Below are 12,032 nucleotides of genomic sequence, written 5' to 3'. Positions count from 1 at the left end.
ATCTTGTTACTTTACTAAAATCACAACAACGGCTTCAGCTGAGATGCCTTTGATTCACAGTGATTTGCAACTCTTCCAAGTTCAGAAGATCGATGTATATTGGATGTGTTCTGGCCCTTTGAAACATCACACTCTTGTGTATGACTATTTCCGTGCAGGCAACTTTGATCCCTTCAGCACGTTAAACGGTACTTCCAAGGATGACTTTTCAGAGTTCGACAGCTTACGTTCATCTTCTACAAAGACAGGTAAGCCTATGCACACATTTTTGGGGGTTCCAGCACTTCACTGTCCAATCTCTGAGCTGTAAGAAATTGAGTATAAACAGCTTAAAATGGTCTTGAGATGGCAGAAATTAAGCCTTTTCCATAAAGTTTTTCAAAGTACACATATAACATTGTACTCTTCCGGCTTTGACGCTTAAGTGTCATTCAAAGGCGTGCTTGACTTTACTGTGAAGACCCCGTACTGCGAGGGGTAAATATACAACAAATGAGTACTGGAATACATAGCATGTCTTGCATATTTTAATGCCCCGTTACAATAATGTTTTCATGTACATTTACACCTGTCGAAGGGGAGATGAGTTTGATTAATCAAATCCGGTTGCCCCTGTTAAGGGATCACATGAAAGAATAATGACTCTTGCCTCTTAGGTGACGTCTTGTCCTCTCGGCCCAGCGCGTCCGCCAGCCCCGACATGTTCGACTTGCAGAGGGGCAGCTCCGGCCCCGGCAGCATGAGCGCCACCACCGGCTCTCGGAAGACACCCGAGTCCTTCCTGGGTCCCAATGCCGCACTGGTGAACCTGGACTCGCTAGTCAGCAAACCAGTACAGCCAGCTCCCGTCTCCAACCCCTTCCTTATGCCAGGTACGAGTTAGATGTGTGTGAGCGGACAGCTCGTTCACACCGCGGGAAGCAGGGCACAGTTATCACTGCGATACGGAGTGGAGAGTCGGTGGGGATGTCATAGTCCGAGCGTGCTGCTCAGTTCCTGTGAGGCTCTGTTAGAGCGGAACTGCAGTCCCGATTTCTCAGTCGGGTTTTCCCAACTTTTGGAATAAAATAAACTTGACAGCATCGCAGAGTTTCACAAATTCCAAACGGAGTGCAAAATCATGAAATTGGCGAAAGTGCTGTGTCGTCGCCATGTAGTCAAGAGTTTGTTAGAATTGCGACGTGGAGCAGCCCTTCCTGCTCTCTAGTCACTAATGTCTAATGTAATCCGATGTATAAGCCAATAAAAACAGGCTGTGCAGCAGACATTTTACGCAGAAATTTTCCAACCTAATCTGCATGCAGAGTCAGCAGGTAAGTAGTATTTGTCTGCAAAACCGTCTTGAAGTGGAGAGCAATATTTCTATTGAGTTAAAAGAGAAGTCTTCACGAGTCCGCTTGTTTAAATTGGAATAGGGCCGCTTCACATGGGAGTTTTGTTGCCTCGTTCTGCATCGCAGAATACTGGGCTGCGTGTACCTGGAAATTTCCTGTTTTGTGATGTGAATTGAGGGTTTTACACATTACTATGTACATTTTACTTTCATTGTGGTTTGAAACGTGCTCACCAATGCTGATTCTTTCTAACCCCGAAATATAAAAATAGCATTGCAGTTGCCCTTTAATTCTCCCCCCCCCAACGCTCATCATGGCCAAACAGACCAGCCTCGCTTTGGTATAAAACGCATGTTTCTCTCCATCCCGTTGCAGGGGCCGCTCCTCCAGCCACGGCTCAGGTCAATCCCTTCCAGGTCAATCAGCCCCAGCCGCCCACCCTCAACCAGATGAGAGTCAGCCCCATGATGGGCATGAGCTCCCAGAGCTTCGGCACCATGCCCGCCATGGGCGTGGACCCCTTGCCCGCCATGGGCGTGGATCCCTTGCCCCTTCCCACGATGCCTCCACCCGGCTCCATGACAATGGTCCCCATGCCAGGGATGGCGGCGCTGGCACCCATGGGCCATATGGTGCCTGGCATGGCTATGAACATGCCAGGACCCATGCCACAGCCACTTATGAGCACAGGAATGGCCTCAGCTACCACGGCCGCCCAGGGTGGCGGCACTACCAACCCCTTCCTGTTGTGAAGAAAGCTCTGTTGCTCTCTGCAGCTGTTCTCATCAAAGACAAACACCTCTATATTAGTCAACAATATAGCGGTCTGCCGTGCTTTCAGACTGGTTTCGTGGAGTGCTACTTTACTAAAGACTCTTGGAGTAGATGTGGTGTTTACAGTTTTTAATTGGCAGAAGAAGCTCTCTCTGCCCCCCCCCCTTGGAGGTAGGTACCCCCTTCACCCTTTACTCCTTAATTTCCTGAAGCGAAACTCTGGTAGTTACTGTGTGTTGTAAACGTGATCTACTCTTACCCTCCAGTGTACAGCTGCTCCCCGAAAGCCAGCGTAGTATTTAGTGGGATACCAATTTTAAACTCTTTAGATTGCTTTAATCTTATCAAAGGTTTAAATAAACTACACATCCTGCTCCGTTTTATTCTGTATTTTAAAGAAAGGTATTCACTAAAGCTGATCTTTTTTTATTAACTTTAAAGTTCTGCATCACTGCATATACACTGTATGTACAGCTTGCATTGTGTTCCGTGTTTTCTGTGCTTATTTTTTTGTCATGAACAGTGTCATAGAACACTAAATATGTACTAATTACACAAGAGGACAAGCTGCCTTTCACATACCATCTCAACCCCTGAGTGTTTTGGCTCAGTCGCTTAATACCAACATGCAGGTGGGTACTGATCAGTAATTCCTGCGTCCAGTTAACTCGCATTTCAGCCCTGCGGTTCCCCAGTCGATGTGCATCTGCTTGCACATTTACTTTCACCAGTTGCTGAGTGTGATGTGCTGACGATATTTAACAGAATGGAGATGGAGCGTACAGTAAGTACCACCCTTGACTAGAATTACAAATATTTCAATTATGAAGACCCCGTACCCCAACATCAGTGAATGTTTTGCTAAATTGGGATCCATTGAAGTTGCTGTGCCTGCGAACTGCCTTTCAAAGCGAGGTATGTTGTCATAAAATAAGCACTGAAAAGACGGAACCCGGTACGCATTAGTACACGCAGTATATAGATGATTCAGTCAGTTTACATTTTAATGGATTTGGTGTTCTAAGCAGAGCTTTTGCACATGGTTTAGTTTTTGACTGTTGGTTCACCATTAGTCCTTAGCTGAAGAAAAACAATGGCTGACTGTTGTATTCAATACCAAGTATAAAATGTTACATGGAGAAGTCTGTGCCCTTAGTGCTTAGGACTTTGAAGTGTGTGCACTTCATGTGTCACAGGTTCAATTCATGAAATATTGGAGGGTTGAAAGACTGTTAACAAGTACAGTCATAGGAAACTGGTTTGCACGTTTGAAGATGGCTTTTAATTTTTTTACAAAAGCCATTATTTTCTACTGAATACAATCTGGTAAATCAGTTTAATTGGGTAAATGGTGATATGATTTTTTAGTAATATTGTAATGCTCAATCTTTGCACAGTTTTAGTTTCATAGGGTGACAGTTTTATATAGACCTAATTGAGTCTTTTAAATCAGTATGCAGCTGCCTAGCTCTCTTAAATAATGCTGTTAAGATTCAAGATCCAACAATCGGAGATATTTTCTTTTTGTGTGTAGATGCTGTTAATTTATATAAGAAAACGTATTGATATTCATAGACGTCGATATAAAGGGAAATGAGCGAGACAGGTGAGCTTCATATCTGAGCTAATCCTCCCGCGTCTTACAGTCTTATCACCAGTGTAACTTACAACAGGTGTTGCTGCATGATCTTATTTAATTTTTTTTTAATTAAATGCTTAAGCTTTAAGATTTTTTATCGGGACTAACCACCTGACCTGCAGTGCTTTTATATCCACAGGTACCTGATTGTACCCGTTTTAAAATAGTTTTATTTTCCTAGAATTGGTCATGCCATTATTGTGATGTTTTTTTTTTTAATGTAGAAATGCAGGTCTGCCTTCTGTGGAGACATTTTAACGTACAATATACGATATACTGTAGAATTCAACTGCCTGATTATAAACAGAATTCAGATAAAGGGAAAATTTGAAATAGCCGGATTAAACATCAGAGCTAGTTTAAATTGTGCCCTTACTGTGATTGGACAGCATTAGGTTGGAGGCAGTGGAGGGCGTGGGGGTGGGGGAGTCACTGGAAATTCTCATCAATATGCTCAAGAGTACCGATATTTTTTATGTTTTTATGTAAAACTCCTATAATGGAGTTATAGCATTACATGATGGCCTTAAAAATGCAGACATTGGAACTTAATATACCAAATATCAGCTCATCTTCAAAGCTCCTGCTTGGACTAACTTTTGATGATATTTTCTAAGAGATACTTGATTGTTCATTTTTTAAGTTTGTAGAGTGTTAGCTTCCCTGCTAAGAATCCATGTGTCTCCTCCTGCTGTTGGAGGAAGCCAGGGTATTCATTACCAGCGAACAGGAACTGGGACAGTGCAACTGTGTGTAAAGGGATACAAAGTGAACCCTAATTTTTAGTGCTACTGGAAACCTACCGCACAAAAGCATTATCAATAAAACAAGGTGCTGTATTGGTGGCTCTGTGGCCGGTTCGTATCCCGCGGCCGGCGGAGGAATCCTACTTCATCGGACCCCTGAGCAAGGCCCTTAACCCCAACTGCTCCAGGGGCGCCGTATAAATAGCTGACCCTGCGCTCTGATCCCCAGCTTCTCTCTCCCTGTCTGTGTGTCTCATGGAGAGCAAGCTGGGGTATGCGAAAAGACAAATTCCTAATACAAGAAATTGTACGTGGCCAATAAAGTGATGTTATGTTATGTTTGGCATGGCCATTCCCTAATTTTATATCTGATAAAACAGTCACTTAACTATAGTTTAATAATCAAGCCCACAACACTAGGAAAGTGTTTTTTTTTTCCCATCTGAGTTTTGCTTGTAATGATCTTGCTGAACTGTGTGTTTGATCCAGTCTCTTCAGAATGTGAGGCTCACGATTGTGTAGGTGAGGTGAACTTACGAAGGGTGTAGCAGGTAGTTACTGGGCTGCAGAGCAAAGGAGCAGTACCGAAATTTGCAGCTATGTGTTCTTTATTGACTTGTGAACTAAGATTGCTTGCAGTCTTTGTAATGAATTTGCTTCTAAAAAAACATACTCCGGTACTGGTAGATCTTCCATGAAACAAGATGATATATACTGAAGTACTGCTTTAAAAATGAATAATATACATTACAAATAAATGATGAAAGGTAGTGCATTATCTTTGTTGCACAGCTCTGTGGTTTCTTTCATTGTAACGTTTCTTTGTGAGGACCACAGAATTTGGTGTGTACTTTCATAAACCATTACAAAGTACCATTGCATTACCAGCACAAGGAAAACCTAATTCAGTCCGAAAACACAGTAACACTGACATTCTACTTATATAGGAGGCACTGTAACTTTTGACTGTTTAAAACAGGTATACAGGTATTTGCTTTTGTTAGCAAGCAATCAGATAATCTTCATATTATTAATTTTAAACCCGTCATTGTACTGTTTTGATTTTTTTTTATATTTTATTCTTCTGTCAGCTAGTGCCCTCTGCTGGAACAGCTGTGGTAGAGCAATTTTCATTGTAATTCCTAGCGAGTTCAAATAGTATTGAAATTATAGTTAATGTACCTACCACACATTTACTCAGGCAACAAGGAAAAAAAAAAGACATCTTTAAGCTACCAAGATTTATTGGCTTTGATCTGATAGGGATGATGGGGGTTAAACAGGTATGAGTCCTGTAAGAAAATCGAGCCCTGCAGATAAGTAACAGAAATATGCAGACTTAGAAACTAATATCTATAAGGAAAGATCTGTGCTACAAAACATGTAATACATGTTGTGCAAACATTGTTTTGCACCTTTTTAAAACTACATACAATATCTAGCTCAATTTGTCACATCTCGTTTTTTGCTGTAACTGTTTCTACTGTGTATTTTTTCTTGCATTCTGTTACTTTATACTAATGATGCATTTATTGTGGAAAACTAACATTTTCATTGAAAACATGCATAAACAAATTTATTTTTTCATGTTATTGTCTGTATATTTACCAAACTGTTTCATATTACTGGGAGCAGGCTGCTTTTTTTATGGATTTGTGCTCGACTTGTTGGCATTATAACTGTATAATATAATTTATCATTTGTACTATTGTAACATATTGTTCTGTATCTTATTTCTGTGTAATGGTTTTTGTAGGAAAGTCATCACATGAGAAATGTGATGTTTTAATGCCATTTAAACAGCAGCAAATGTTAAAGGGCCTGTAGCTGCAGTGGTTACAAAATAAATTGTATCACATACACTCTGGGCTGCAGTTCATTTATGCTGCTAGTAGACTGGTACCAGCACAAGAAGGATGGAGAAGACCTACGTATCCCCAAAATACGCAAAGCTGAATTGTCTGTGGTGTTTCAGACTGTAAGCCCCACAGCTAGTATCAAACAGTAATCACCGATGTGTGGCAAGGCAGGGATAAGGTTAAGGCAACTTCCGTTGTAAAGTCTGCCTAATAATGAACTTGCATGGCTCCACCTTTATTGCATACAGGTTGAGCCACTTAGGAAAAGGTTCTCTAACAGCGGTTTAAAGTTTCTTTACACAGCCATTTCTGAGGGACATTGCAAATTTAAAAAACTTCTAGGTTTTATGTGTGTGTTTGTGTAGCATGGGAAGATTTTCTCCAATGAATCCGAATTTGAGAGGTGGTGAAAGATGGAAAGAATTTATTCTTGTCATAAAATACATTTAATGTCTTTAAAAAAAGATGATGTAGAACATAACAGCACCTTTTTAGTTCCTCGGTTGTACAATTAGCAATTTTGGAACTCAATGAAAAACAGTCTCTGAAATACTGTAATGACAGTATGTTTTGATAGCCTCTTCAACATGTATTCTTCACAACACTTGGACCATTTGGACTTGGAGCACCTTGTTTTTGATGCTCTTCGGGCTGTGATTTGAGGGCCTCATGAAGTATAGGCTGGTTCTGTGGCTAGGAGGCCGGAGGGCTTCTCTGTATCTGTAGAAGTGGTGTCATAGCCAAGCTTCTTCATGTCTTTGGTCACAATGTTAAAAGACAGACAGACGAAGCCTTGAGATTGCACTCGGGTTACTGAAACAGAAAAGGATAACCAACACTTCAGCCTTTTTGCTAAGGTTTTTATAATATGAAAATAGAACAGGATCTTGGTGGCTTCATTGTGTTTTCAAGTATTAATCTATGAGGAAGATATTTAAGTTAAAGAAGAAGGAATGTTATACTGGTTGCTTTCTGTTTTAGGCTGTGTTCTCATGATGTGCCATGTAGTTCTTCCTTTTGTGCCACAGGTGCAACCTAGCACTGACCTCAACACCACCTGCTAAGTCTTTTTACAAACAGGAAATACAAACTGCCAAAGATCTGAGGCTGAGCCAAACTGGAACTTCAGCTCCGGGGCAGAAAGGCGTGTGAATGAATGCAGCTACTACGGTCTGGACCTACCTTCCCTTCCTTCTCCCTGAGCAACGACCTTGGGGTCTGTGAATTCTGGACGCCTTCCCATCAACCAGCTGAAAAAAAAGAAAGGGCTGATTTAGAGCCTCTTGTCTAAACCCGCATCAGCCTGAGCATTTACATTTTGTTTGTGTTAAAAAGGAAAAAGTCGCCACTGATACAACCAGAATATGATCCTAGCATAATTTTAACCTGTACTAAAACAAGTCTCATTTGGAAGACTACTGGAAAAGATGCTGAAGTTGCCAGATGCCTGGAACACTTGTAATATTTACTTCAGAAGCAGTCTTATGAATCTTATGGGTCTTTGAAATAAAACCATAACAATCCAACATGCAACAACAGTAAGTGGTGACTGGCAGTTGTCATTTCCTTAATGGAATCTTAACAAGTGTTTTGTAGAGTGTAGTGTAACAATGTCTATCCATCCATTTTCATTAAGTGTTTAGTTCCTATACGGATCACAAGTTAATCTGGCACAAGGAAGGACTTTTCCTGGATAGGACACCAATCTGTCCCAGAGTACATACACATTAATGGGAAAATTTAAGAGACATCAGTTTTCCTAGACAGCATGACTTTGGACTATGGGAGAAACACCGTTCAGCCAACAGGAGTACAGAGAGAGAGAGACTCCAAAAAGACAGTGCCCAGGTTGCAGTTGGACCCAGCAGCTTGAGAACAGTAGGGCTAACTGCCATGCCTCCTGCAGATTTTCATGCTTCATATATATTCATTACCTAACAAATGGGACTCTTGAGTGACTTAGGGTGTATGTGCTCTCTTTTGGAATGTAGCTTGAGCTCTAGTTTAGAAGTTGGTCGTTTGAGCCTGAACCATCCCATTAGCTCCTGCTCAGATAGGCTCAGGATTCCCAGAGCTCTAGCATACAATTGGCAAAATGTTGCTGAGGTAGGCGGGTCTTCAGCTGTTCACATTATACTCATTTTGCTGTGCAACACTAATCTTGATTACCTGTAAGAGTGCCTGCATATTTGCTACGCTGTCGTGAAAGTCAAATGGGTTCTCTTAACTGATAATGCTCCTGTGGGTACTGTGGAGCTTGTGGTGTGTAACATATCCAATGGTTTTTAGCAACATACACTTTGAAAGGTAGCTGTGTGGTCTTTATTCCTGCTTCTGCTTGTAGAACAGTTGTATTGGTAAGCCAAATAACTATTCTAAAAAATATGTATATAATCAGACCTTTTCAGAAAATCCAATTTGCATTTTAATATCATATATAACCATAACTTCCAGAAGGATACGAAAGTGTAGAAGTGTACTGTGTGCCCTTGAATTATTGGTACTTGAGAAAGGCCTTGCAGATCTAAAGCAACCTGACATCTGAAGGATAGGCTCTTTGCATTCTCCTTGTAATAAAAAAAATAAAAGTGAGGAAAATGCAACAACAGCCTTGGGAAACTTCTGCATTCAATGAATTCAACAAGTATTTTACTTCATCTGCACATTCATTTTACTGTTGGTTCTCTGGTTGGGCATAACCTACTGTTTTTGAAAAGCTCACTTAAAACTGGCTGTCAGGACATTTTTCAAGAGAAGCAAATAAGGGCCAGATACCATGAACACAGAATTTAAAACCGAGTGTGGTAAGGCAGAGCTCAACGGTATTTTCATAAAATGCTTAATCTGTGTTGTGGCGGTGTTACCTTGTGAACTTCTGTAGTCTTGAAGTAGATTCTGGAACAAACATTGGAATAGTTCTCTTGTGTCTGAGAGAAGAACACAGATTAATAAGATTTTTGTTTTTGCACACTGTTCACAGGTTCATTATTAGTTTTCTGCTGCAAGGTGTACTGTACAGCATGCTGCACTGCACACAGTGCAACTCAAGGGGGCAATGGATAGCAGTACCGAGGAGAAGAGCAGGAGACTTACTGGCCAGGGGTTATGGGAACATGAACAGCGCCATATCCTCGCACCACGTCATTGCCGAACGCGTCCAGTCCGTACACACTGACCACGATCTGGGGCCCTGCGCAAGAGAGCAGACACCTGCACCTTAGCCCGGTGAAAGCCAGTCTCTCTTTTGTGACAGCCTGGCCACAGCAATGATAGAAATGGAAGTGGTGCTGACAAAAATACAGTTCTTGTCACAAGCAAACGAAGCCCAGCAATTGTTCCTAGTCATTCTTAACTGCTACACAAAATTATGCAGAGCCAGATCTTCCTTTGCCATTGACATGAATTCTTCAACAGCACTGCAATGGAGGTGGAAAACACCCATCTACAAGTATATTTTGTCATATATAGCCAAATATACAATTTGTGCAGTACTGTGTCTAAAAGAACCTTTAGTTCTGTTTCTAAAAGAAAGTAGTATAGTTTTTCAGTAGTGGGTAATCGGTGTCAGTGGGTGTGTCACTCACATCCGAAGGGATTGGTGCTCTTGAAGGTGATATCCAGGGGGAAGTTCCACACACAGCGCTGCTGGGAGTCTCTGCTCTTGGAGGCGATCTGGGAGATCCCCTCCTCCAGGCCCTGCCAGGACAGCGACAGGCATGATCGGAACAGCCTACGCTGGAAGTGAGGGGCCCGCTGGACGCAGCCATACCTATCTGGACAGCCATTCCCCTTCCAGCGAGCTACTGAGAAACATCCAGTAAGGAACTGCAGCAGCTGCATGGGAACAGGTAAAGATTTATTCCAGGCTGAAAGGAAAAGAAATGCAGTGGTTTGGACAGCCACTGCTTCCACACGCCTGAAGAAGGCTTCAAAGCCGAAACCTCACATCTCTTCTCTTTTCCTTTCAGCATGGAACAAACCCTTACCTGTTCCTACTGAGAAAGACGTTATAGTCCCTCAACCTCATCTCCAGTGGTCAACTGTATAGATAATTCCAACAAAGAGGTATTTAAGCTCCCGAAGTCCATATTTGTGTCAATTTATGTGTGAATAACAATAAATGACTCCTCTTGGTGTAGCCCTTCGACAAAACACACCTCACCTCATGCAAAATGGATCTCCCAGCCTTTGCCCAAGAGGCACAACAACATTTTGTAGTGTTGACAAGAGTTTCTCTCTGGCTAAACACAGAGTTTGGCTTTTCAGTGGGATTAAAAGCTACCAACTCTCTTCACCATCTTAGGTACTGTGTGATAATACGATTTCAGAATTATTCTTAAACCGAATGAAGGTAATGCTTAAATTAATATTAAACTTTTGTTAAAGTCATATAACTGCTAAACAACTGTTAGAAAACAGGACTAGTTTATGCCATTAGAAAAAAAAGGCTGGCTAAATATTTCATATTTATTACGGTAAACGATTTAGTTGTTTCTGATATAACTTTGTCTTTCACATTACTGAAGTAATACATCGTCCTAATTGCAATGATCTTATAAAACAAGGCAACATCAAAAAATGAGCTGATCACAAGCCTGGACTCTGGACCACGGAGATCTGGGAACTGTGAAAACCAGGGCAATATATTAACAACACGAACGTGAAGTTTAAATTGAGGGAATAAAAGCAGTAGAATTTTAAAGCAGAAACAGTACGTTATCAATATAGCAAGCACCCTCAAGCTTAAGTGTCTCACCGAGGTAGGAGCCCAGTCGTGTCCGTATACAAAGCAATATTTGCAGTACAGGTCGTCATATTCTGGAAACTAAGAGACAGTAAAATGGAGATTTAACGAAAGAAAAACAATTTTTACCACTTGGAACAGCGCTCCGTTCAACACACATTGAGCCTCTGAAGATACTACACATGTTTTTAAAAGTTAGCAGAGAGACGGGTTGTATTATTTTACAGAACATGATGTGAAACGGACACTGATTTGGCCACAGGAAAGCGTATCCAGTCTCGTCTGGATCCACAGTAAGTAAAAACAGGAGGCTCTGTGCGTCTTCAAAGGCGGATACTCACGCTGGCTCCCTCTATCTGACCATTTATCATGAGCAGAAAAACAGATGGATTGGCTGACATTCTGCCCTGTCTCCACACGTTTCGAAATAATAATAATCTGAAAAATATGTTCTATCTCATTGCTATTGTTATTTATTCCTATTTGCTCTCCTGTTAGTGTTACCAACGCCTCTGGATACCAAGGACGCCTCCTGTATGGCACAGCGTGAGGACCAAACAGTGCAAGGTAAAAAAGCGATTGAAAAAACATCGCCCTCTCCTCCTTTTCAATGCCCAAAAGCATAAACCTAAATGCCCGTTAGGTTTATGCTTTTACCAACAGTAAAACATAACCTTGAAAGCCAAGACAAATACTACACCACATTAGCACCCAGGGTGCTGTGTTATGTCACGAAGTTATCATCTAAAAGGTTTCTCGTCTTATCATCTATGTATACACACCTGAAGAGCTCATTATCGCCTTCTCCTCTAGATGGTACTCATGCAATGTACAATCACTCTGTTCAAGTTTTTTTCTTCAGCCATCGGAAATTGAGGTGAAATGAATGAACCAAATGGCTACAATGCAATCAGTTAGCTGCTGATTGGAGTGCGC

The 12,032-nt window shown here is 41.4% G+C and overlaps 2 protein-coding genes across 5 annotated transcripts in view; one reads left to right on the top strand and one right to left on the bottom strand.

Moving 5' to 3' along the window:
- epn2 (epsin 2) overlaps nt 1-6,355 on the top strand; it is a 37,520-nt gene extending 31,165 nt beyond the window's left edge. For all 3 annotated transcript variants that reach the window (XM_088612948.1, XM_088612946.1, XM_088612947.1), the window contains 3 exons: nt 159-248; nt 657-872; nt 1,710-6,355. In XM_088612948.1, coding sequence (XP_088469074.1) covers nt 159-248; nt 657-872; nt 1,710-2,086 — 683 coding nt within the window. In that variant the 3' untranslated portion in view covers nt 2,087-6,355. The remainder of the gene's footprint in view (nt 1-158; nt 249-656; nt 873-1,709) is intronic.
- Nucleotides 6,356-6,759: 404 nt separating this feature from the next.
- On the bottom strand, nt 6,760-11,653 carry b9d1 (B9 domain containing 1). Of its 2 annotated transcripts, XM_088612949.1 has the most exons (7): nt 11,438-11,651; nt 11,109-11,177; nt 9,937-10,048; nt 9,446-9,542; nt 9,217-9,279; nt 7,535-7,602; nt 6,760-7,165 (listed from the first exon to the last, which is right to left on the bottom strand). In XM_088612949.1, exons 1-7 carry the CDS (start codon nt 11,495-11,497, stop codon nt 7,020-7,022), a joined length of 615 nt encoding a protein of 204 aa, XP_088469075.1. In that variant the 5' UTR covers nt 11,498-11,651; the 3' UTR covers nt 6,760-7,019. The 2 variants fall into 2 exon arrangements, with proteins under 2 accessions (XP_088469075.1, XP_088469076.1); XM_088612950.1 differs by lacking the exon at nt 11,109-11,177 and having other exon boundaries at nt 11,438-11,653.
- Between the last annotated feature and the right edge of the window lie 379 nt (nt 11,654-12,032).

The sequence above is a fragment of the Lepisosteus platostomus genome, chromosome 19 (assembly GCF_059453375.1).
Source record: "Lepisosteus platostomus isolate fLepPlt1 chromosome 19, fLepPlt1.hap1, whole genome shotgun sequence".
NCBI classification, from domain to species: domain Eukaryota; kingdom Metazoa; phylum Chordata; class Actinopteri; order Semionotiformes; family Lepisosteidae; genus Lepisosteus; species Lepisosteus platostomus.
The sequence above is the reverse complement of the archived record's forward strand: the minus strand, read 5'-3'. Positions and strand labels throughout refer to the sequence as shown.

Coding starts and splice junctions, on each gene's coding strand:
- b9d1 (XM_088612949.1), bottom strand. CDS start 11,497: ATGTCAGCCAATCCATCTGTTTTTCTGCTCATGATAAATGGTCAGATA. Junction 9,543..9,936: donor GAGCACCAATCCCTTCGGAT/GTGAGTGACACA, acceptor TCTCTTGCGCAG/GGCCCCAGATCGTGGTCAGT. Junction 9,280..9,445: donor GTTCCCATAACCCCTGGCCA/GTAAGTCTCCTG, acceptor TTCTTCTCTCAG/ACACAAGAGAACTATTCCAA.